Below are 26903 nucleotides of genomic sequence, written 5' to 3'. Positions count from 1 at the left end.
AGTTGCAAAGTAGAAGAAGAGAAAATGAACCAACAAAGGTCACTTGTGTCTAGAGTGCCATCTAGTGGGGTCAACAGAAACGTCGGGTATTGCAGAGGAAAGCCAAATGAATGTGGTCTTCACTGTAATTTCGTCAATTCTAATATTGACAAAAATATTTCGCGGGCCGGATTGAAAAGCGGATTGTGGCCCGGGGGCAGTAGTTTGCCCATGCCTACTCTAGAGGGAAAGATGAGATAAAGTCAGTCATTTGGCTGCTTGAGATACTTCAGTCTGAACCGAAGTGGGGAACACAGGAAAGTATCACTAAGCATGTCATGCTGAATCACAGAAACGACCCAAACAATTAAAAGTACATAAAATGTCATGTTTATTTAGTTTAAGTCATATTTTACTTAGCATTGTAAATCTATTTTCAAATAGAAAGCATTCTATACAGCATCAGGCAGGAAATGTCTCACTTTTTACACATTTGCTGTCTCTTTTTGATAAATAGAGGGAAGAGGCGTGTCAGGTCACGCTAGCACGCTGTGGTAGTCTGGTGGATATATGGTTATATTTAGTGCAGTTATTGCATTACAAAGCAACCATCCCAAAGAAAAGTAGTGCAATATATATATTTTTTTCTACTCACACAAAAGAGGAAGTCCAGATGGTCTAAGGCGTTTAAAGTTTTTCAATGTTAGGCTTCGTATTGCATACAGAATAAGACAGGAAACTAAATTAAAACCCTTGTAAAAATTGTGCTTCATAAATTGAAAAACCTCAACTGCTTTATCAGTTGCTGAATTGGTCCGCTTTGAAAAACAAACTGCCAAAATATAATGAAAGTAGCTAATTGGTGAACTAAGACATACAGGGCTTTGAATATTCACTCATTCCTTTATCACAAATTTAAAAAAAAAAAATCAAAAGCCTGATCTGGGACAACTTTTTAGTGAGTGACTTTAAAAGTGCATCAACCAGTAATATAGTGGAAGAATGTCCCTGGTGCTAAGGAGTGTGGAGAAATAAATCGATTTTTAGTAGTTGTGTTGTTAGTGGTGCAAGGAGTGAGTAGCCCCAAAGACAAGACTATCACTACAAGACAACGAGGAGAGTCAGAATCAATGCATTACTAAAATACTTAACCATAAAAAGAAACAATCAGATTTCATGCAACACTTGCATAGATTTTTTTTCTTCTTTTTTTCAATCATGCTGATTTTTTTTTCTCTTCAAAATATACAGAACACTAGATAGGGATACCTGTGAGACATGGAAGCAGTAAACCGGTGTTTCCAAGAAAGCTGGCTGCGACCACGCCGACCCTGTTGCGGGAAACAGAGTCGGGTCGCCGCTTGTCAGCATCACGTCCAACTCGTCGTCGGCTCACGGACTAGAAACGGTGCAGGAACAGAATGACATCGAGTGCTACGAGTCCTTCAGGAGCACGACACATTCTTTACATGGAGTTGAGCGCGATGAGTGTGTAGGACTTTACACCTGAGGATCCGCCGTGGTCAAAGAACCAGCTGTAGAACTGCAGTACGCGGACGTGACGCAATGTTTCGACACACAGAAGGGGGTGAGATCAGCGTCGTGGATGCTACAATCAATAACGTGCTACAATCGAATTAGGGGCCGATCAGTCGGGTCGGACACACCGGGTGGTGCTGGAGGTGCAAAAAGGCATGCAAGCTTACATTCTCTGAAGCCTGGATTCGAGGAGGAGCTGCAGCTGAGCAGCATGTGCTTGACAGATGTGAATGACTCGATGTAAACAAGTGTTTTGGCAAAGAATTCGTCCTTTTAAAAGATTGAAAACATTCCCTTTCTTTGTGTTTACATTCTCTGTGCCCGTTTTTTAGATTTTTTTTGTAGAGAGTGATTGTGCCACAGCAAAGACGAGTGATGCCCAGAACATACTGCACTGTAGGTGACGCTGACGCCGTACTGCAGCTTCATACCAAATAGACTGAGCGCGAGTCTCCCGAATGCCATTCACTGAACACATGGATGGCGACAAACAAGTCCATTTAACAAAATCAAACAATTAAATTAAGTAGCAATGAAACAAAACCAGGTGCCCATTCAGTATATACATTGTAATCAAATGCATTACTATTTCCCACATAAATGGATTCAACAGAAGACATTCCTACATTAGTTTATCTGTAAAGATCATTCAATTCCTGTTCTGACGTTAATGTGCAAATAGTCTTAAAATAATTATACATGCAATAGTAAAGATAGTTAAAAGTCTTAGGAATTTTAAGGCCAGTATATGAGACATCCTACAATAGAGAAACCTTAGGCAAAGCAGCTAAAGTTTGAGTTTGCGTACAGCTGGTAGCCTGAAACCTTTCCATTGCAGAGGTGAGTAGCCCTGTTGACTTTAATCTGAATGACTGGACTCAGAGGAGGTTAGTAATCCTCTCTGTGGACAAACTGGAAGATTGGATTATTTAAACTGGGCATCTGTTATCATTGAAGTTTTCAAGCTGATTTTGGGAACTTTTTTAATCTTTTTCAATTTGTTTGTTTGGAACCGTGAGACTATGGTAGGGCTCGGGGGTGGGGGTGGGGGGGGGCCTCAGTGCCAATCTGGAGGCGGGGAGGGGCACTGGTTTCAGTAGGTGTCTCGGGGCCAGGGGCGGCTGCGCTGGCGGTTGTTCCTCTGGTTGTGACCTTGCTGAGCTTCGCGCTGGAGCAGCCTGTCCTGTGACTCGTGCCCGTTGGCACTGTGGGCGCTGCCTGGGTGCCCACGGTGAGGCGGGTACATGTCCCTGTATGTGCGAGCATGGCAGGGGGAGGTGTACTCATCATCCTCCTCTTCCTCCTCCTCTTCTTCCTCCTCCTCCTCCTCTTCATCCTCCTCGCCGCCCCTGTGGCAGGGGCTTCCCCTCCGGCCGCGAGACAGGGAGTCGCTGGCCTCGTCAGATGGCATAAGACTGTCCTGCTCCAGGGGGGAGTGGGCCTCCTCGCCGGCCTCCTCCTCCTCGTCACCCTCCAAGCCCACCGCCTCACGAGGCTGCGGCTGGTTCTTGTTCTGGATCGTGCAAGTGATCATGGAGGAAAAAACAGAAAAAACAGGGAGTCAAATGAGAGCTCTAAAGCCAAGAGTACATCTCAAAGTAGCTTCACACTTTCTGGTAATCTTTCCAAGACAGAAGACACACAGAGGGGAGACAGAATAATGCAAACACTACATCAAGAAGGACTCTGAAGGAAACGTTCAAGTCTGTTTTAAAGGAGAAGTTTGATTTATTTCAACCTATTTGTCATTTCATGTTGTGGTTTAATGAGTCATGCTAACTTTGCACTTTCCACCTCCATTGTAGAGATTTCAAGAAACGAGGAGTCACACAAAACAGCATGTACACTTTCCCTAATGCACTGAGCAAAACGTCCGTTCTAGGAGTCTGATTTCTGCGTTTATTTTTAAACAACAACAAAAAATATTGAAACAAAAATCACATTTTTTGGAAAGCTGCAGAAGCTAAAGCTAGTTTTCTCATTTTGTGTAATTGCCCGTTTCCTTGAATCTTTACAGCAGATGAGGAAAAGTAGGTAAAACATCTTGGTGATGCTTGGCTACTGAGACAGTAATTCATATATTATCATCTACATTGGCTAAAAAGCTAATGTCACCATGCTAACATGCTCACATTGACAACATGCTGATGTACACCAAGAGTGGTCGAGACATTTCACTAAAACAAAATGTCAAACTCCTTGTTGAACTGAAGCTACAGTCTGGAGATCACACAAGTCAACAGTGTTAATTCTTATAAATGTGTGCAGTCTATCCAGCAGTTGTCAAGATATTACATCTTTACTGAATGCAAATGTCGACTAACAAAATATCTGCAGGGGTCATTAATATAATAATGATTAGTTCCTTAAAGTTTTGTTGTAGAAATGCAATGACAAGAAATATCCATAATCCTTGATTTGAGTGCTGCCTCATTCAATCACTTGGAATGACAAAATATATGTATTTACAGTGTTTAGTCAAGGAAACACTGAGCAATGAAATGGTGACAGTATCTAAAGCATTAAAGGTCCCATATGGTGAAATTCTCCCCACAACGAGACAGCGTCCAACCTTTACAAGTCAGTAAAATGTATGTAAAAGTTAATGAATCAGTAGCCCTGTATATCAAACTATGCAGAATCCGGCCCACTCACTGCCTGCTGCTTCCAGGTGAGTCATTGAGAAGAAGCAAGTCATCACAGTCCACCAGGTTTGTTTACTTTCTACATCTGCTTCTACTAACTCTAAAATGTCACAGCTTCAAGCAAAGTACAGCAGTTGTTCTGCTGCTGGATGCAAGAGTGAACAAAACAGTCTTCATCCACTCCCATCTGAGGAACTGAAGATCAAGTGGATTCCTTTCATTTTTGATAGAAGCATCATTACAATAGAAAAAAAATCCTTAGTGCTAACACCAAGGATTGACAGGCTAATGTAGCTAACATTACTGTTAGCTTTGATGATATGTCCACAGGTCAGACCTTTGTGGAAACTGCTTGCTTCTCTCCTGCTCTCTGTGCTCACATAAATTTGCATCTGTGTGGTCGCTGTTGGGTGGCCACCTGTTTTGCGAGTATTTGGAGTATTTTGAGCCTAAAAAATGAAAGACACATTCTGGGAAGCATTATTTTGTTGTAAAGGGGCACAATATGGAACCTTTAAAACATTTGTTGTAGGTTTATTCTGAACTCATCCTGCATCATTTTCAGGCGCTGTGGTCATAGTCTGCAAGTAACAGATATAAAACTGACTTGTGCAGCATTAAAGGGCTAACATGTTAATATTATTCATGCATTAGTGCAGTAGTGTTTGTTAAAGAAGTCTCCTCAAAGTCCTTTGTTTTATCTGTGTGTTTACAGATTGACACTAGAGACACTGAACCAAAGAAATGCAAGTTTATGGATGGTCAGGGGTTACACTTTCACATAAAATGATATCATACTGATGTAATGGTCTCTGTTTACAGTGTAAATTTGCATTTACATAATTCAGGTGAATACATTGTTAAAGCACTGATCATTTGATTGTCATTAGCATCATTCAAGTTAGCATTATGTGCCATGGTGAGCAGCGACAGCATTCACAAAGCATTCTTAGAAAAGGGTCAGCATCAACAGAACAAATACAAAATAATAGGGAACTTTTCTTATAATTCAGCCCGATCTCACGAGGATTCGTGAAACTGTCACGTAAGTTTTAGTTTCGGTTTCGTGCGCACCAACACGATTTCGTCATGTTTTTCGTGCCGCTCACCACGAAATGCGCACCAATGTATTTTAAACGGCGGACTTTTCGTGCCACTCAGAACGTATTTCAAAAGAATGTGTATATTATATTTTTAATGTAAAACCGTGGCGAATCCAACGCTATATTTTGCATGACATCGTTCCTAAACATAACCCTAACCATAACCATAACCTAACCATAAGCCGGTGGTACACTTACCAATTTGCATAGGAATTTCAAGAATGTCTGGCGGCCAGCGGCCGCAAACGCGATCACACAAGCAGTATACACCGATGGACAGCTTAGATCGTCATGAATCCGCCGGTATAAACCACTTTCAGATGTGATTACCACAGCGAAAAACATTTCGTGGTGAGCGGCACGAAAAACATGACGAAATCGTGTTGGTGCGCACGAAACCGAAACTAAAACTTACGTGACAGTTTCACGAATCCCCGTGAGACCGGGTTGTATAATTCACATAAACACTGCATCTCAATTATGGCGGTAAATTGAAGATGGAGCATAACTGCTTTGTGAATTTTCTGCCCGAAAGCTTCTGGAGTAGTGATTCACCTGAGACCATCAAGTAAAGGAAAAGAGGCAGGATGCAGTAAAGAAAAGAAAACACATTGTCTTATCTTTGCTGTGGTGAGATCTGAATGAATAAAATGCTGTTCATTCACTGTCTCAGCCGCTGCGTCGTGTTCGGGAGTCGGGAGGTGTGAGAGGGTAGAGTGCAAATATATATACATATTATATAAACCCTACTACTCACCCCATTTTGTAAGCGATCATTCAATTAATTCCTGTGTTTCAGAAAACTGCAAAAATGTTAAGCATGGATGAGTGAGAAGACAGACAAGACAACTGGAGACAAATCAGAACACAGGAGTGAGAGTCTGAGATGGGAAGAGCTGGTAAAGACAGTGACAACATACAGCGAGTTCAAACACTGTAGAGTCTTAAAACAGTATTAAAAGCCTACTTTCATGCCCTCCTGCTTTTCTAACACATGAAGACCAACTTACCTGTAGGCTAGAGATGGCAGAAGGCGGCGTCATCAGACTTTGCTCCAGTAAGGGATTAAGAGGGGTGTTTCCTGGGAGATGAGTGGCACGCCAGTAGACCTCCAGGTATTCGGCCAAATGCTCACAAGCATCTTCCAGCTGGTTCTCATCCAAAATGACATCAAACATATCCTGCAAGAGAACAGCAAGAAAAAATTAACAAGTCTGCAGACATGCTTCCATACATGCCAGTGTTTAGCTGCAATAATGTAGCACTGATGTATTTAAATCAATTAGGGTATATCTGTAAACATTTCCTTCAAATTTGAGTCATTTAAAATCATTCTCTGGTTCCATGAACTGCAATGAGACAGTTGTCTTCTTTATTCTGTTTGACAGCATACCAAAGATGGCTGAGTTTTGGACTGTTTTCCTAAAAATGAAGATTACAACAGCTACATTTCACCATTTTCCGACATTTTGTGGAACAATTTAATCAGCAGATCCATCGGTAATGAATCTAATTGTTAGTTGCAGCTGTCCTGATGTTGTATTTGCCGTGGTAACTATCAGAGCCTAGCATGTTAGCATTCTAACATTTGCTGATCATATATTGTTAGACCAATAGCTTCTGCCTCTTTAAAAGCCCCCGTTTGGTTAAAATCAACAGTTTTTTGTTAACTTGTCGAAATTAGATGCTAGAAGGCCCATCATGAGCAAAAAAAGCAGTCCATGCCATAGTGGTGGAGCACCTTAAAGCTGTGGTGCACTGATGATGTCAAAAATAAAAACACATATTCAAACACCTGGGGTTTCATACATATCAAACCGAAGGAACAAAAGGCTTTTCATGTCATTATTATTCTACAGAATCACTTTCAAACATGTACGGCCAAATAACTCCAATATTACAAGTTGAAAATATTTAACAAACTAGTTTTACAGTGCTTAAGCAGAGTTTTAGGTAAGCTGGTGTGCTAAAGCTACTGTGAATTGAGAGAGAGGCAGTTACATCTGTGCCATTTTCAAGGTAATAAAGAATTATTTTCATGGAAAAAAATCAAAATATCTAACTGATACACAGAGACTAATTTTTAGGGGTTCTATCAATGAACAGAGAGGGACTTTAAAGCAGTAAATTTGATCACAACCTACCCTACAGTTGAGACATTTGAATGTGGATCAGAGTGATAGACAACAGACAGTCTGACAGGTATTATCTTTACAGCCATGGCTCCTGCATTAATCAAAATCATGGCTTTTGTTCAAATGACCCAATTTTCTCTCAAACTATGGTGCCTTTACTGCGGTCCGAGAAAATTCAAGTTGGATTCTTGACCAGCCTACAAGAGTTTGAATCATCAAGAATCACAGTAATGGTGACCAACAGTAAGGCGTGTTAAAGGATAAGGCTGGTGTTTATTTTTTTTATTGGTAGTGAATCTCAGAAAAAAACACCCCCTCTGACAATGTCTTTCTGACGTCCCTACCCTGACAGTGGCATTCAGTCCCAAACCTATTCCAGTGTACTGAGGATGCAAATCTTTCCTTTTTTTTGTCTTAAAAAGAGTCACATACAAAAAGTTTCATTTTGAAAATGAACAAGTACCTTTGTCAAACTGTTGTTTGTAGCAGTTAATGCACAGTTGGTGTAAATGAGTAGTTACAGCAGTAACAGTTTATACGGATCAATCAAATATAAGTTTCAGCGTTGATGGGAATGAAATAACATATGTCTGGCCTTGTCCTAAACGATCAGAATATCCTTTGTGGTGGACTGAATGAGTTCACCACCAGTAATATCATATAAAAAGGTCATATAAAATGTCAGACTGAACAGACTGAGTGGAAACAACCACACACAATCACACTCACAGGGGGGCACTGAGAGAGTTTGTCTGCAGCCATCATCTGCACATTCAGGTGCTTGCTCTGAGACTTCCCCCTGGATTTAATCAGCCTCTGGAGCACCTTAGAAGAAAAGACGAGATGGTTTCAAACATCAGTGAAGATGAGGCAGCCTAATCCAGCTTTCATACTAAGTGAGGTGTACCTTTGGTGAGGAAACTTTAACGTAGACAATGATGGGCGCAAGGGAGGTTTTGGCGAGCTGTGCGGGATGGTTGATGGTGTCTGCGTCCAGAACCACCAGCTGCAGGGTTTTGGCGAGCTCAAATATCCTCTCGATCTCACTCTGAACCTCCGCTGCACAGAGAAGACTCATCGTATAAGTTGGCAGTTAATGCTTTGCCAGAACAGAGACTTGTAGCATTTTCACGCTGACAGTTACCTAAGCTGGAGCGAGTGTTTGATCTTTCCATTATGGGTCTTTTGTTGAGGACAGATCTCTTGGCTAAGGACAGGTCGGCAGTTACACGGGTGATTGAGATTCTGCGAGTCAGAAAACACAGAGAGGAAAAAATGTGCACTGACTTTTCTGGCCAGAATTATTAAGATGCGACTTTCAACAACTACTGGGTTTATTCTGTGATTTGTCCATTTTACTGACCTTCCCTCAAATCTGTGTTTTAGAAAGTCAAAAAGAGCCTTCTGCATCATATCTGTCACCTAAGTGGGAGAATACGGGAAAAAAAAAAACAATTTAGATACAAACTGTGAAATTAAAGAAGTAATGTTAAGCTTTGTTGTAATGTCAGAATACAAAGCAGACATGAGAACAGCTTCCTTCCGCCTTCATGAACTGTGAAAAGCATATCTTCATGACAGCGCAAGTCTATGTATACAGAGGTGGGCAAAGTAGCCAGAAAGTCTACTCATGTAAAAGCATTATTACTTTCTAAAAACAGGAACTTGAGCAGAATAAAAAGCAGTCATAGAAACAGTTATTTGAGCAACACTACAAAAGCATATACTGAAAATAATACCTTTTTTTAATTACATACAAAATCCACGTTTCAGGACAAATTCCTTGTCTTCATCTCTCAAATGTGTTTGGAAGGAGAGAAAAACCAGGGAACATTGCTGCACCTGGGCATCATCTATTCTGATGTGTGGCTGAAAGTCATTAGTCTAATTAGTGCTGTCTGGAGGTGACTTCCGCTCCTGTCAAGTACTGGATAGTGCAGGAGTATTAGAGGTGAAACACAGAGATTACTCTAAGAGGTAAAGAAAAAGGAGATCTGTTTGCTCTTTCAACTAGAACTGGACACAAAACCAACTGAGTGACACAGTGGCTCTTGTTGAAGTAATTAATAGTGAAGTGATGAGAGAACACAGTTACAGTTTGTTCAGAACATATTCAGACATTTTGTGTGGGCAGATTTCATCTAAAAATCAGTTAGTCTACACTGAGACCCATCGCTGTGGAAAACTGTGGTCAGGTTTGTCCTGTTTGATCTAAGTATCCTTGAGATGTGTCTACAACTTGCTTGGAGTCCACTGAATTGACTGGGCATAGTTAAGGGACTATGACTGCACAATTTCCACAGCATGACAGGACAAAAATAAAGGCAAGAACTCTCTGTAGACCTCTGCGATAAAAATGTAGTGAGACATAGATCAGAGCAAGAGTATGAAAATATCTAAAAAGCTTTGCGTGTTTGTAGGATCACAGTAGCCTCAGTAATTATGAGATACAAGGAGCACCGCCAGGACTCAGTGCTCCGGCAAACTGAGGAACTGAGCAAGAACCCAACATTCACTCCAGTAGAGCTTCAGGGAGAACCTGCTGGAAAAAGAACCATCATCTGCAGTTATGTCTGTCCTTGAGTGTCCAAAGCCCAGACAGAGACCTGGAGATGGCAGCTCACATGCTTCTCATGAGTTCTAAAAAAACTGAAGATCTACCAAGAAGAAACTGCCCAAATACAGAGGTGGAAAGCTTGGAGTGACAGCGAAAAAGATTTGAAAATGTAACCGCTGTCAAAGGGGCTTCTGCAAAGTGCTAAATTTAGGGTCTGCATGCTTTTGCATCCTGCAAACAGAATTCAGTTTTAGATTTTAAATACATATCTAAAAGTCGCTAAAAATACTTTTACAATGCATATATAACCATGTATTTTTGTGCTTTTTGTCAAGTTGAACTCCATGAAACTGCTCTGTGGAGTTTTCAATTCTCGCTGCTGAGGAATAATGAGTTTAAACTGTACAATTACAGTTTGTGGCTGTGACGTTCCTCTGTTACCTTTAAGATGTGTGCCTTCAGTACAAGGGCTTGTTCTTTATGTGTTTGCTAATGATTTTATTTTGAACATACTGAAACAAATAAACACTTGCAAGAAAATTTCTAAAAATCTGTGATTTGTAGTCATTATTTGATGTTTGAATGCTCTGTCCAGCGTACCACATGTATTCCTACGTGCCAACATGGAAAATCTTGATTCTAAATCAACTCTCTTCTACCTCTGAGAATATTGAATAATAAAGCCAAATCCAGCTCAAAAGATGTATTCAGTTGGTTGAACAATGAATGCAGCAGAGCAGGAGCAGTGGTAACATATAGTGCAGAGTAAGGCAGTTGTTCTGTCTGCTGGAGGTGAAATGGGGAGAAGCTGACCTCATAGCCCTTCAGCGATGGTCCCACGAGGACCACCGGCCTCATAGAGGGCACCACGTCGTAGGGAGGGACATGTTCCTGCCAGAAATAGGGGAGGACAATAGGAAAGGGATGAAAAACAGAGAAAACGGGGGTAAGATGTGATGAGGGTTGGGCTTGTTTGTTGTAGAAAATAGAAAATACAATTAAATAGTAATTTTTCTTAATAGTTATTACAGTCAAAGTATCACAGAAAGGCACATTTTTTCATTACTTTCCAACATTACGTAACAATTACTAAAGCTCATCCGTTATCTTGGGCTAAACCTGGATAGGTGAAAAATAATGAATTCAATATTTAGTTAAAATTGACACTAGCCCTTAAAAGTGAATAAGCTCCCTCAGTGCTACCATTAATAACAATAAATTATACAAAATAACTTTACAGCACAAAGCTACAGCACAACCTTCTCCATACACAATTTACCGTCACACGATCCCATTTCTGATTGATGAAAGATTTAAATGATATTTCAAGTTCTTAAAACATGCTGAGAATATCAATTAAAGCTAAAAATCAAACAGGATGTATTAGAAGCAAATTCTGTACAATCAATAACTGACAAAACCCACCTGTTTTTGCTTCTGTTTAGCTTGTGAACACAAGGAAATAACAGTTAAAGAAGGAACAAGACAAAAGGCAGCAGAAGCTGGTTTCTGTTGCAGCGCCACAGGCAGGTTTGTAGTACTTACATTCACCTGCAGATGGCGGTGTGGTCCTCCAGCTCCCACTCACCATGTCACCTAAACTCGAGGAGTTACCCCCTGTTTTCCTGCAACAACCACATCAAGCTGAATTATCAAACTTATACTGTGGAGATAAATCCTTTCAGAAGCTCGATACGTGTGTGTTTGAAGCTCTGAACTGACCTCTGTTTCTGCTCCTGCTTGAGTCTCATCGCCTCCAGTCGCAGGGGGCTGGGAATGAAGGTGATGTCTGCACCCTCTTTTACTAGCCGCCCGATCCACCAGTCATTATTGTACTTCTGTTAAATTCACAACAACAACAACATCACTGTCTTATGGGTATCTGTCTCGTTTTAATGTAATGGCGGTATTTGGTCATCATTAACGACAGACGATGGCTCACTTCTTTGATGTGCAGGAAGTCTTTGGCATCGAAATTGACTGCAGCTCCTTGGACAGGACAGTCCTCATCTAGAGCTCCACAGTAACTCACATTCGTCTTTACTGCAAACGCTACAGGTTTGGACTGGAGCAGTGATAAATAAAAACAACAAGAACGTGTGTCAGCGATGAAGACTGCAGTATAAGCATATAATACAGCGCACCCGAGGTTTGGACTCCCTTCACTTGGACTTCTACCCGTTGACCTTTGGGCCAAGTCCAAAAATTATAATTTAATCATACAAAAGAAAGCAACAACTCTATGACTGGACATTTATACACTAAACATATAGTTTAAAAATCACAGATACAGAGCCAGCTACTAAGAGTTTGGGGTTAGTGTTCTCATGACAGCTAATAGCAAGTGTTAACTTTGTAACCTGGTAAACAATGAGCCCTTGATACTGCCAGTGTGACTTTGGATTTTTGCATCCATAATTTGGTAGCCTAAATGTTCATGTTATCTGTGAATGCACTGTGACCACAAGGAGCCCTGCGAAAGGTGCACCTAGTACATTGGCTCTTTCACTGCGATGTAAAGTCCTGCACCTCTGGAAATTGTGCAACCGTGGCTAGAAGTAGAAAACCTCAAAAAAATTGTTCTCCGCAGTATGACAAAGTTGGAATGTCATGAATAATATTAAAAGAAAAACAAAAAGGTATATGTTTTGGTTAGTTATTTAACAAAGACTTTTCATACTATAAATATTTAATTACTTAGATTTTTAAATTTTCTTTCTATATTTGTCCATAGTCTCTTCTGTATAAACACAGCCTGCAGTTCAGCCGAAAAGTCCTTCATTTTTTGTCATATAACGGTTAGTCACAGCTGAGTCAGTCACGGCTTCTTGGTTTATATTTGAAGAATCTGGTCAAACCAAGTGGTGCATTTTGATTATTGACTGAGACACATAGAATGAAGTTGTTTTGATGAAATCTTGTGATTTTGACCTTAGATTTGTTTCGGTTTTCTGACCAAACGTTGTGTCACATATGAGTAACACAAGAAACATTTGAAAGCAAACAAAATCTAAAAAAAAAAAAGAAAACTCCTTTTGTTTTTACAGTTTCTTGTTCTGATAAATGGTGTAATTTTAGTGATTTTTAAAAGATACCGAGCATTTCAAACCTGCTGGTGGGAGGGTTAACAGTGAATATTGAGGAGATAAGGTGCGCTTTTTTTTTTTGCTTTTCCAGACTTTTCCAGTGTAAGGGCTGGTACCAAATATCTAGTGGGCATTTTTTTTTAAAAATAATTTACATTTCTTTAAGTCCTCCGGCACTGAGTGGCAGAAAGGAACTGTGGAACATTTACTGTGTCACTGGAAGCAGAGATGTTTGGGTTAATTGCATTCTGCTGTGCCCCCTCTAACAGACAGAAGGTTACCTGTGTAAATTTGACTTATTCAGCTGAAAAGCACTAGTTTGACATGGGTCCTGACATTGGCTTGGGGATAAAAAAAAACGACATGAACATAGGACTTCTGCCCAACCTCCACAGTCTGGACCAAGTGTTGTGTGAAATAATGTTAAATTGCCGTATTGAACCCTGCAGGAGTTACTGCTAGTCTGTTATTTGAATAATCACTTTATTACAGCATAATCAGAAGAAATTAAACCATCTGACTTTATAAAAGGGGAATTTTAGCCAGTAAACATAGTACATAATCTGCAAGAGGTGCATGAATGAGCGATTCGGCTTCTGCAGCCAGATCAGTCAGTCTTTAGCAATCCCTGTAAGACAGGAAGCTCAGAGTAACACTGAAACATAAAGATTTATTGGAGATGACACTAAAAACACACATATACACTACCAGTCAAAGGTTTAGACAAACCTTCTCATTTAGTGGTCTTTCTATATTTTCATGACTGTTTACATTGTAGATTCTCACTGAAGGCATCAATACTATGAATGAACACATGTGGAGTTATGTAGTAAACAAAAACATGAAATAAGTCAAAATATGTTTTATATTTTAGATTCTTCAAAATAGTCACCTTTTGTTTTGATTACTGCTTTGCACAGTCTTGGCATTCTTTCGATGAGCTTCATGAGGTAGTCACCTGGAATGGTTTTCACTTCACAGTCAACAACAACTACCTTGTCAAGGTTAATTTGTGGAGTTTCTTTCCTTCTATATGGATATGGGACCATCAGTTGTGTTGTGCAGAAATCAGGTTGGTCCACAGCTGACAGCCCTATTTGACAACTATCAGAATCCATACTATGGCAAGAACCAATCAGCTAAATAAAGAGAAATGACAGTCCATCATTACTTTAAGAACTGAAGGTCGGTCAATCCGGAAAATTGCAAAAACTTTGAATGTATACTCAAGGGCAGCCGCAAAAGTCATCACGTGCTACGACGAAACTGACTCACATGAGGACCGTTCCAGAAAATGAAGACCAAGAGTCAGCTGTGCTGCTGAGGATAAGATAATCCAAGTCACCAGCCTCAGAAATCATAAGTTAACAACACCTTAGATTAGACCCCACATAAATGCCACACAGAGTTCTAGTAGCAGACACATTTCTACCAACTGTTCAGAGGAGACTGCGCCAATCAGGCCTTTTTGGTCAAATACCTGCTGAGAAACCACTGCTAAGGAAAAGCAACAAGCAGAAGAGATTTGTTTGGGCCAAGAAACACAAGGAATGGAGATTAGATCAGTGTAAATTTGTGCTATGGTCTGATGAGTCCAAATTTGAGATCTTTGGTTCCACCCGCCGTGTCTTCGTGTGACGCAGACAAGGTGAACGGATGGTCTCTACATGGATGGTTCCCACTGGGGATGGGGGTGCTTTACTGGTGACACTGTTGGGGATTTATTAAAAACTGAAGGCACACTGAGCCAGGATGGCTACCATAGCATCCTGCAGCAACACGTCATCCCATCCGATTTGCGTTTAGTTGGACTATCACTTATTTTTCAACAGGACAATGACCCCAAACACACCTCCAGGCAGTATAAGGGCTATTTGACCAAGGAGAGACCTGACCTCCACAGTCACCTGACCTAAACCCAATCTAGATGGTTTGGGATGAGATGGATCGCCGAGTGAATACACAAGGGCCAACAAGTGCTCAACATCTCTGGGAACTCCTTCAAGACTGTTGAAAAACCATTTTAAGTGACTTCCTTATGAAGTTCATTGAGAGAATGCCAAGACCGTGCAAAGCAGTAATCAAAGCAAAGGGTGGCTATTTTGAAGAATTTAAAATATAAAACATTTATTTCACACTTTGAATGTGTTCATTCACAGTTTTGATGCCTTCAGTGAGAATCTACAATGCAAGTAGTCATGAAAACAGAGAAAAACCATAAAATGAAAAGGTGTGTCCAAACTTTTGACTGGTAGCGTGTATAATTTTAATAATGATCGACTGATTACTGACCGATTATCAGGGCCGATATTCAACATTTCTCTAATTATTGGTATTGTAATTTTAAAAACAAATTCATTGTGCTACTCTGTTACAGCTGGCTCCGTCTATAGTCACTCTGTGGTTTCAGGCAATGTCCCATCCACAGTACTTCTGGATTGGTTGCACGTCACGAGTAACAGCCAATCAACACTGAAAGCTACTGTTTACTCACAGGGACAGAAAAGTGCATGAGTAGAGTGGAGTAGTTTCAGTGAGTTAGCAGTAGCTGTGGTTTGAAGGTTGGGTAGCAGATGTTGCTTAAGTAGTAATAAATACTGCAATCTTATATAAGCATTCCCAGCTTCCTGTTACACTGAAAATACCTTATTTTGCAAACAGTGCTAGGCTAAGGCTATCACTAGGAGGTTTGCAATGAATCTTAGCATGTGGCTCATGCTATATTGGTCATCGACATTTCTTGATTACCACTTATTGGCGTTGGCCCTGGAAAAAAGTCATATCGGTTAATCCCCAATTTTTAACCAGTTTTGTTAACTGGAGTTCATATACTCAAAAATGATAGCATTTTTGTTAATAAAAATGGTTATAAATACAAAGAAAGTGCACAAATTTCTGTCAAAACAAGGTAACACAAACTTATTGGTAGTATCTACGGATACGGCACTTTCCATTTGCCAGACAGATACGAACCCGTACGCGAGTCTCGCGAGTCAAGAAGCTGCTAACCACTGCAAACTGTTGAAAGGTAAGCAAAGGTTAAGGTTAGGGTTAGTGTTAGGGTCAGGTTTAGGATCCGTACCTGTAGAACCGATGCTACGGGTCCGTACCTCCAGCGTCTACCGGGAGTCATGTGACCAGATCTCGCGTATCTGATTGGCAAATGGAAAGTACGGGTCTGTACCTCTAGCAACTACCAAACTTATTATCTTTATTGTACGCAAACTGATCAAGTTTACCATTGTGCATACTGCATAGTCACCATCTAAAGGCCCAAAAAAAACCCTGAAGTGGAACATATTTTAGCTGATGAAACATTCAAAGCACTGTACCACATAGCTGCATAAATCGTAGTTTGCGCACCTTAGCTCTGTCGAGCTGCTGTTGTGCCTGGCGCTCGGCTTCACGCCGATACGCCTCGCGGTCCTCCTCTGCTGACAGGTCTGAATCCGACGGTCTACTGGTGTACGAATCAGCCGACCCCTGTCAGGAAAGAGTGGGACTATTATTTGCGATACAGTAATTAATAATTTCATTACTCACATGAAGATCATCTAGTCGTGCTAAGACTTCTTAAACATGCTACTGTGAGGTTATAGAAACATAGCTCTGCTCTTTCTGTTTATATGTCGGCTTTCATCTATTTTTCTGTTCTGCAGTCTGTTTGTGTGCAGGTGTGTACGAAAATATGTGTCTGTATTCATGAACACATTCATGTGGTGAGCCTGTGTGTATCTACAACACAATGCGTTGCTCTCCCACACCAGCCATCTTCTGATAGACCAAATATAGCACAAAGGAGGCAACTGCTTGCTCTTCTCTCCTGCTTGGCCCCAATCCATTCCATCATCCCCCACAGTGCAGCACATATACATCCTTTATTCCTCTGTTTATTCTCCAAGGACATCTCCTCATTAGCAAAATATATGCTGGTTATCATTTTTCATTGCAAGCGCTTTAAGGATACCTCCCAGGGATGGCTAGCACATTATGCTGAAAGCGACAAATAAAGCAAACAAGGAAACATTTTACACAAAGTAGAATGGTGAAAATCACTACATAGGTGTTTTTTTATTCAGAAACTGTAACCTGTAATTATCTTCTTTAATTTCTGTATTGTATAATGTAGAGCTAAAACGAAGAGTCAATTAATCAATTTGCTGCTGAGCAGAAAATGGAACTGTTTTTGTAACCATTTAAATTCTTTTTTCACGGGTTCCAGCATCTCAAAATATTACGTTTATCTACTTGTCTTTGTTTCACGGGACAATAAAAAAAATATCTCTTAGTTTTGAACTAGTAGTGGAAAAAGAAACATTTCAAAACAACATCATAGATGAATCAACACTACAACACGAAGTACTGCTTGTTGAAATAATTTCATTGCTATGCGACATTCAAACAAAAAGAAGCCACGTTGCGGATTTCCAAAGATAAAAACACAAAATGGAGAAGAACATGAAGGTGTTCCTGATGCAGTTTGGGTGCTGTGTGTGGTGTCCCTGTGTGTGTGTGTGTGTGTGTGTGTGTGTGTGTGTGTGTGTGTGTGTGTCCTCCTATATTTGGTGCCCACTTGGCTTCTCAGGAGGAACTCAGTCCTGAATATGTCAGTGAAGAGAACTGCTGCAGCAAAAACAAGCCAGACAAAACACATGAGAAAATCAAAGGATGACATAGCATGAGAAAATCAGCTGTGATGGAGAAGTCAGACAGGAACATGCTCATATAAAACTCTCAAAGATAACAACAACAGCTACACTGAAACAATCAACCATATTCTTGGAAATAAAGCCAAATGTTAAGAAACCAAAAAAACAGTAAATAATACAGTTTTCACTTTGGTTTTCCTCTCCTCCAGAGTGCAGCGATTTAGTCCTGGTCATCCATCTTGCCAACATATACAAACGGATCCTCTGGAGGACCAATTAGCAACAGCACAACAAAAGGAAGTACAGGCGCAAAATACACAAAAAAAAGTGCCCAGACTTGAAGAACAGCCACCACCTTTGCTTTCTCTGCACTTCAGAATGCATGCATACAATCCAAAATAAATTATTATCTACAGCACCACTGCCAGCGAACACCTCTCCTCGTTTCTTTTTTTGGTGTGGTGTCTGTGTTAGATAACTAGATCTGATTTCTAGCACTCACAAGCTCTGCAAGGCAACACTGCACCAGTGCCAGAGCAGCACCGGCAGAGAAAAGGAGGGTGAGGAAGAACGGGTAGAAACAGATAGAGAGGGAGAGAGGAAAAAGGGGGTGGGGGGTTAATACTGTTGACAAGATATACCGAAAGGAGAAGGGTGTTTATGAGTGACTGACGGATGGTGAGATGAGAGAGTTTTTATACGACGGTAAAGCAAGGCTGTCTCAAGGGGAAGATGAGATTAGAGCAGAATAAAATGCTATGAAGGACTGGAGTGAGACCTAGATATCTATGCTTACCGCAGATAGAAGAAAAGATGGGAAAACACAGCAGGGGGGGAGGAGGAGGAGGAGGAGGAGGAAAAAGACCATGACCACATGAGACAGAGACACACAGATAGCAGAGAGAGTTGCATACCTGGCTGATTAGGAGGACGGCGCTAGAGCCTGATAAAGACATGAATCTGAATTTTCTCACTCTACCAGCGTCCCTGTCTTCACTGGGAATGCTCAGAAACACACACAGACATAAAAGCGGAATAAATACGATGGTGGGCGCAGAGGAAAGGCGTTATGTCAGAGTGCTGTTTAATGATGTTGGAACACCGAGTGACTGCTGTTCATTCTTAATGTGTGGACATTACACCGTGGACCCCTCCACAGTGCACACTCTCTGACCTGGCCACCTGTTAAATGCTCCAAAATCCAGCTTTACCACCAATGTGACTGAATAGAAAACATGGTATCTTCTAGGTGAAACTGAGCTGCATTGCAGAGTGTAGCAATGTGTGAGTACATCTTTATTGTCTTTTCAGAGGAGGTCTTGTTTTTTTTTGTTGTGTTTTTTTTCCACTGCTAATGTCCCTGTCTGCAGGCTAAATTTAACTCTGTTCCTTCCTACTCTGCTTCTGTGATTATTCTTCACACACTGCAACACTGATGGCCTCAACTCCACAGGGAGGGGCCAACGGGGAAGTGTGTCATCCAGCTAGTCGAGTCCTCAGAGGGCCAAGTTATCCTACAGTTGAGGGACTGAACAACAGAGGATTTCAGCACTAATTTGATTAGGATTTTACTGATCTACTCTTCTGTTCCTTTTGATAAGTCATTACATGTAGATTTCTTCTCCTTTGGCTATGTTAAACTGTAGATAAATAAACAGCTTACCCATCGTGGCGTGGGTAATACGTCAAACAACACATTTAAAGAAACAACTATTTATCAAAATGTAAGCAAACCCTAGTTAACAGAAGTTTGTGCTGTTAATAAATTGTATCATTCACTGTCATGCTATTACCTTATAAAGTTAATTTGATGAACACACTAGCAAAGAACTGCTTCTTCAGACATCAGTCGTTCACACAGAGCTGCTTTTGAATCCAAAGTAAAAAAAAAAAAAACAGACAAAAAAAACAATATTATCTCTCCTGTTAGATCAGATTTCTGTCCACCAACACCTGGGGGAAATATGAGACGCTTGAGTCGGTAAATCTTCCTTATGTTCAACAGCTAGCCACTAACCTCGTCTGGCTATCATTTGGTGCCTGAGAAGGTGGCATACAGCGTGCTAATTACCGTAGATATCGTCAGGAAAGCAAAGAGAAAACCCAAACAATGAACTGAAAGAGTCCCGAAACACTCAGTAAAGCTGGAAAGTGTTAACTTTTACATTATACATAGTAACCTGATCCACAGCTAACATTCATTGTGGCCACTTCATTTCAAGTTGTGCCATTTGTAAGTATTCCAACATCACACACAGTTAATAACTGTAAATTTACGGAAATAAAAAATACAAAAAAAAAAAAAAAAAAAATTGTAAGGTCATGATTTTTATTGTTGCTAAAGTGTTTTTCAACAAAAAAGCACTAGGGCTAGTCGATACAGATAAGAGATCGAGATGATAAAATGTTTGATTTCGGGTCATACTATTGCCAATTATTATTCTTATTTAATTGCATACTTTTAATAAAAACACCCCACGCCACCTCATGAATATCAGTATAAGATATGATGTTGATAAGTGAGTCTAAAGGTGAAAAAGATCTGCGAATAACTGCTCCACAAAAGGGGAGAAGAGGCACCAGAGAGACACTGGAGGTGGCCAGGCTTGTGTACAGGTAGAATTTAGAGTGTTGTACTACGCTCACAGATTGACCCAACAGCTTCACAGATTTTACAAAATCTAGCTTTGGGTATTTTTTGTATAATGAAGACAAATATATGTGTGTGTGTGTTTTTCAGTGAAATGAGCATTGCTGAGGAGAAACCAAATGCTGCACCAAAGGCAGACTGGACACTACAGCTACTCACCATCACCTCCTGAGGTTCAAAGTGAAATGATGTTTTCTAACTAAGATACTTAGTTAGAAATACCACATTTAACATTTACACCCCCGTTTGGAAGTTTGGGGTAACCCAGGCAATTTCTATGAAAACTCACACTTTTATTCATGTGCTAGCATAACTGCACAAGGGTTTTCTAATCATCAATTAGCCTTTCAACACCATTAGCTAACACAATGCAGCATTAGAACACAGGCGTGATGGTTGCTGGAAACGTTCCTCTGTACCCCTATGGAGATATTCCATTAAAAATCAGCCGTTTCCAGCTAGAATAGTCATTTACCACATTAACTGTATTTCTGATTAATTGTATAGTATCTTCATTGGAAAAAATACTTTTCTTCAACATTTCTAAGTGACCCCAAACTTTTGAACAGTAGTGTATATATTGATATTAACAAGAATATAATGATGATGCTAGTAAACCAACAAGCTGTCTGTCCTCAAAACAACAGACATACACTGACACGCTGCTGACATGTACTTCATTACAAAGACCAGTCATCCAGTCATGTGGAAATGCTTCATGCTCACATAAAAAAAGCCACACATCCACTTAGTAAATACCAGCTTGTTTATCTTTAGACAGGTCAGATCATAATGAGCAGCGGGAAAACTGAGCGTGGTAAAGTTGTTACCTCCTGCAAGCAGTACAGCAGGTGTTCACTTTTGAACAAGTTTCAAGTATCTGCAAGTTCTTTTTTTTTTTTTTTTTATCATCTAATGAAATACTCTCCAGCCACCCGAGTGGTTCTGTGAAATACTTGAGAATACGTGTTTATACTGATCTGAAAGGCTGCATTTAAAGATGAGGGAGGGAAGCTGGCAATTGTAAAGATTGGAGACGCAATAATAAATTACATGTGAAAATTATTTGCACAGTGTCTTCTGAAGGCATGTTAAAGCACACTGACCCTTGTAGGCACAGCACTGACGGATGTTAATGTGCTCTTAATGACAACAGCACCGTGATAATGTATAGCAGGTATGTTTACTGCAGTCATCATCTTGGATTAGCATGTTAGCATACATTTGTGACTGAAACACAAAGTGCAGCTGATGGGAATCTTAAACAAGCTGGAAGTTTAACCTGATGATGGTGTAGAAATAAATAATGAATACAGGATCAACAGAGAATACAGGGTTCGTCCTCTGGGGATCATAAAAGTCTGGACAAAATCTGATAGCAATAGGTGCTGAGAAATTGCAGAAAATTAACAAACTTGCATTCAGTCCTGACGCCACAATGCTAGCACAGCCAAAAACAACGGACACCCGGAGAGCACGAAAACCACGACTCAGAAATCTGCTGCGTGCCTTAAATCTTCTTGTAAGTAATGTAGAGTTGACATGATTTGTAAAAAAAACTGGTTCAAAGTGCAAAGCATGTTCCCTGAAATCCTGTCAAATAAAACGCAGGGAGTGCATGCTAATGCAAAAATCTAATTTATCTTCCTTTATTTTCAGGAAGAAGATTCTGCACAACAGCAGAATATATTATTCACTAGCCTTCCCTCTCTGAGCAAAAAGACAAAAAAAAAAACAAAACTGCAAGCTCCAGCAATTTGGAAATCCAGCAGCCAAACATCCAATTTCAAAAAGTGTTCGATTAACTGTGCGGTCGTAATTCAATGTCAGCAAGTTACGCATGCACGGTGCTCTCTGAAACACAATGCAATAAATCATACCATGGCTACATCAATATCAAAGTCAAGATCAGGCATACTGCATGTCAAATTGATCAATCACAAGACTGTGAAGAACTGTGAAGAGTGCAGACGGGTTGATGGCAATCAAAAAGTAAAAAACAGTGAAGGAATGAGTGCAACAAAAGCGCTGCTGGAGGGTGAGGTGAGGTGAAGGAGGAAGACAAAGGAAAACAGAGAGAGGTGAAGCAGCTACGATACGGTGGAAATGCCACAGAGACGTGTGGAAGACAGGAGGAACAGACAGAGAGAAGAAGGTGACTGTGTCGGGAGTCTTTTGTACTTACTCAGTGTGGTGATGGTGCTGCCAGTCCCTCCCTCTCTATACACTACATGCTGTATGCAGACAGACTGCACTGTGTCCCATCCCCTAACCAGGGACAACCTGCACTGGAGCAGACACCGGCAACACCTTCCTTTCTATTCTTACCCCACCTCATCACATCACAACACAACAACCAACGCAGCTTTTGCGTCACTTGATCAAACCACCTCTTTAAATTTACATCACATTCTCACTTATTTCCATAAAAGTCCAATTCAGCATGCGCCGGCAGAGAAGAGACTGCTGTTATTATCATGCACTCCCTCAAGATTTCTCCCGTTTCAGAGCCTCATGTCCTACATATAACACATACATCCATACTGCTTATTGTATCCTGCTGCAGAAATGAGTCATACTCCACTGCTCCTCCATAGACACCCCACCCCTATCACAGGCAAGAAACTATCTGCTCTGTTTGTGAAATTTACTCCTTCTGCATAAAACACTTTGTCATATCACCAATGGGAGCGGGAGGAGGCGGGGTGCCTGTTGTGCGTTCAGAGAGGAGGTAATGATTGAAAAGAAGCTAAAGGTGCTCGTGTGAATGCCGAACCCACACATCGCCCGAGGCCTTCAAAATGAGCATCATGAATATTTTAAACCGTGCAATATTCTCTGGGAATCTGGAGATTGTCATTAAGCCCCCCGATCAGGATAACTAATGTCCCCTCCTGAAGAAGATGTCTGCTCAGCCCTTTTTTTTCTCGTCTTCTCACTAACGCCTCGCAGTTACTCTGCTCCACATGCCCTCATGCTAATGGTGCTGTGCATGAAATCGAGGTATTTTTTTTATGATGTCTGAACCTCATGTTTGCAGATTGCTCATTGTGGTAAGAAAGGAACATCATGCCTCTAGTCCTTAAAATCATATAAGTGAATTTAAATGTGGAACTTTAATGAACTGGTTAATGAGGTTTTTCAACTACTTTGCCAAATATTTGCTGGTTCTAGTTTCTCAGACATGAGAAGATGCTGCTTGCTTTTATCATATTACGCGAAAGTAAATGCAATATTTTTCTAGGGTTTTAGGGTGTTAATTAGATGTAATTAGTCATTTAAGGATGTCACTCTGTGCTTTGGGTATGCAAGATGGGTGTTTTTCCACCTTCATTTGACATCTTATAGACTTCATATTTAATTTATTAATTAAGAAGCAATCAGTAAAAAAAAAAAGGAAATAATCATTAGTTGCTGTGAATTACTGCACTGTTTAAATGTTATTTCACTGAGACAGTCAGTTTAAAATATGCATCAGAATTAAATATGCTGGTTAGTGTTTATTTGAGAAAGAATTTTTTTAAAAAAAACATAAACTGCACCAAATATTAAATATATCAAATACAAATACAAGCAATGTGAAAAATGTCTGATAGCATATACCTAGAGCCTCAGCTGACATGGTCAAGTCCCCGCAAAACCTAAAAAGATTTGGTTTATTATCGTACAATACAAAACATATCTGTAACTTTTTATGTTTGAAAAGCAAGATAAGGGAAATGTTTGGCATTTTTGCTTGACAAATGACTCAGATGATGAATTAATTGCTGAAACAGTTGTTGATTATCTTTCTGTCAAATGACTAATCGACTATTAGTTTCATCTGTGCCTTGACATTTGAATTGGATTACTGTTTGTTATGAAACATATCTGATTTAACAACTTGAAAAGGAAACAAAAGTAAAATGCACTGCATTATCACTCACAACTCGCCGGCTTTCCCAGGTTGAGACTTCAACTGAATGTTTTGTTTGAGTGGATGGATTTAGAGCTAAACCAATTAGACAAGAAACTGATCAACAAAAGATAAGCTACTGCTACAGCTGAGCTTAACCACAGCTTTGAGATAATTGTATGTTTAAATATGTAATATTTCAAGTTTCTGCGGCTTAATACTCATACTGTATGCTAAATTGTGGATTCAGATTAAGAAAATCAAACATAATCAATATGTATATTATGTTAGCGTATAGAACATTAATCCACTGTCAAAATAGTGGCAGATTATTTTTCTAAGAGACTATTTCATACTACAGTGTATGTGACTTGTGTGTGTTTTTAAAGCCAAAGACAACTTCCCACCCTAGTATCCATTTGTATCCTCACTGTGCCCTATTGTAATCATTTCAGCTCCAGATTAATTAATCACGTCGAAAACGACACTGGAGAAATACAGAAGCCTGCAGGAATAAAGAGAACCCTGTAGCACTGTCTGTCATTAGTACACCGGTCTCCTTTTTAAAGCGCATATTTGAATCCTTCCCAACTCCTGACTTGCCCTCTTTGATGCATCGAGGCTCACGAACCTCGGGGATCTGGCGGTTTGGGATGAGCATGCACAGTCCATCTGTGGCTGGGCGAAACCTCTTGACTCCTCACAACCTGATTTCTGCAGGGATCAGGTTCTCCCTTCTGCTGGACTGAAACTACCACCACACGGACGCCCACGTCAAACCCGACACCTCTTCACAAACAACACATGGAGGTAAATTACAAATGTCTTGAATGTTCTCCATCAGATCAGATGAGAGGAGTATGATTCACAATGGCGGCACGGTAACAGCATGCAGCAAATCATCCCTTTGGCTTTTTAGTCGGTCACAGAGATGGTCTTAAATAACACCCAAATCTCCATCTGAGTCTTCTGCACATGCCTGACCTGAAAACATTAATTAAAAAAACTGGGCTGTGTTGGGATTTTGGTGTAACACACTGTGCACTTTCAAGCATTTTGCTGCCCTCTCCTGGGCAAAACAACATCTGTAAGTGGAGGAGGTGGCGCTGTGGATGAAGATGAAGATGCAGAGCAGAAGCTCACATGGATTTGACACAGGGATTATACGTACAGAACTAGAAATGTATTTCGACTACCCTCTCAAACATCTTCTAACTGATGAATACACACTGTAGATGCTGCACGACCAAACACTGCAGAGACACAATGCTCTGAAGAAGAACTTCAGGCCCTTACAGCTGGATTCAGACTTCAATGCACAACATGACCTACATTTTTCTATAGATGCTACAGATATTCCCTCCCACTGACAATCAGCGTGTGATAATGGGATGGTGATGCATAAATAGCTCTCTTACCTGCCGTTTGATGAAGCTGGATGTTGTGTCAGAAGACGTGCTGCCATCCGAGCGTTTGAAGCGGCTCTTGCGTTTAGGCAACTTTCTGGGCAACTGTGAAGAGAACAGACAAAGAGATGGGTAGTGCAATGCTTTTGTTTGTCATTTCAACACACTACAAGGCTACATTTGGCAAGACTGAGTGCACAAGAGCTGCTGTGCACCAGAGCAGCAAATAAAATCAGCTGTAACTTTGCCAAAACCCCCCTCATCTCAGGGCTGCATTCATCTAGCTGCACACACTGCTTTGCCTAATACAAAAGGCCCCCTTCCTCTGTAACTGAGTGCATTAAGGGGAAGGCGTTCAGATTCAGGCTACAGGTGACTCTGAGTCATGGCCTGCACATTTCCACCACTAAAAACCTGCATGCAAGTCCCATGGTGTTACTGGTTCCTCCTGCACTGGTGTGAATGGAGCATCTAGCACTGAAATAAATAATGGGGGAGAAAAGAGGAATACAAAAGGCCTGAAAATAAAGCAGATATGAAGAGAACGGCTTATTGTGTGAGCCTACTTTGTGATCCTCTGGCTCCAGCATCAATCTGCGGCTTCAGCGAAGGCGGAGGTGGAAAAAATAAAGTAGCTCGCTGCCAAAACGCGACGCCTCAGATTGAACAACAAGTAGCATCTGACGGCTTCAAGCTAGCCGTCTTCAAACACCGACACTTCGCTCGGCGAGGGGCAGAGTTAGGTGTGAGAGTGAAGTGGGTGGATTTACCTGGAAATAGTGCGACTGGGAGCCGGTTTCCACAGCAGACAGAGGGTCTACGGGCGATTTGGACATTTTGACTTGCACCATCTATTGAGAGCGCAGGGAGGCGGGATGCACACAGACATGGAAACAAGAGGCTCCACATACATCTATATGCGGGGAACACGGCGAGGAAACGGAGCGAAGAAACACCCACATTAATGTCCGATCTCTGCTGAGAAGAAAGATAGCTCACAGTCCCCGGTTAAAACAGAGGGGAAAATAACTGAAATGTGACGAGGAGAAAACATGAAGCGAGCCGGAAAAATCACCAGAGCTCAAATAAACCGTTAAAGCGTCGTCGCTCGTGAACCGAACAGGTCCGTACTAAGTGTGAGGCTCCGCCGGGGGTGTCAGGGTTCACTTCACTCACACCCAAATCTGTTCACACCGACACACAGACGCAACACACACACAGTTCTTCATTAGTAAGTGTGCTGCTTTGTCCAAACGCTG

The 26903-nt window shown here is 40.8% G+C and overlaps 1 protein-coding gene across 3 annotated transcripts; it reads right to left on the bottom strand.

Moving 5' to 3' along the window:
* Positions 1 to 353: 353 nt before the first annotated feature.
* cacnb3a (calcium channel, voltage-dependent, beta 3a) lies at positions 354 to 26903 on the bottom strand. Of its 3 annotated transcripts, none has more exons than XM_022204491.2 (14): positions 26415 to 26903; positions 25657 to 25749; positions 16408 to 16527; positions 11901 to 12023; positions 11681 to 11796; positions 11504 to 11583; positions 11384 to 11403; positions 10772 to 10849; positions 8765 to 8823; positions 8546 to 8646; positions 8309 to 8460; positions 8131 to 8226; positions 6277 to 6447; positions 354 to 3031 (listed from the first exon to the last, which is right to left on the bottom strand). In XM_022204491.2, the coding sequence occupies exons 1-14, from the start codon at positions 26493 to 26495 to the stop codon at positions 2612 to 2614; spliced, it is 1710 nt and encodes a 569-aa protein (XP_022060183.1). In that variant the 5' UTR covers positions 26496 to 26903; the 3' UTR covers positions 354 to 2611. The 3 variants fall into 3 exon arrangements, with proteins under 3 accessions (XP_022060183.1, XP_051805106.1, XP_022060185.1); XM_051949146.1 differs by lacking the exon at positions 26415 to 26903 and adding an exon at positions 26211 to 26344; XM_022204493.2 differs by lacking the exons at positions 25657 to 25749; positions 26415 to 26903 and adding an exon at positions 18608 to 18727.

The sequence above is a fragment of the Acanthochromis polyacanthus genome, chromosome 6, assembly GCF_021347895.1.
Source record: "Acanthochromis polyacanthus isolate Apoly-LR-REF ecotype Palm Island chromosome 6, KAUST_Apoly_ChrSc, whole genome shotgun sequence".
Classification (NCBI taxonomy): Eukaryota; Metazoa; Chordata; class Actinopteri; family Pomacentridae; genus Acanthochromis; species Acanthochromis polyacanthus.
The sequence above is the reverse complement of the archived record's forward strand: the minus strand, read 5'-3'. Positions and strand labels throughout refer to the sequence as shown.

Bases quoted from the DNA above. Each gene is read 5' to 3' on its own strand.
- cacnb3a (XM_022204491.2), bottom strand. From the start codon at position 26,495: ATGGTGCAAGTCAAAATGTCCAAATCGCCCGTAGACCCTCTGTCTGCT. The intron at 11,584-11,680 runs GTCAGTTCAGAG...TGGTTGTTGCAG, and splicing joins AAGCAGGAGCAGAAACAGAG to GAAAACAGGGGGTAACTCCT. The intron at 3,032-6,276 runs GTAAGTTGGTCT...TGCACGATCCAG, and splicing joins CTGCCATCTCTAGCCTACAG to AACAAGAACCAGCCGCAGCC.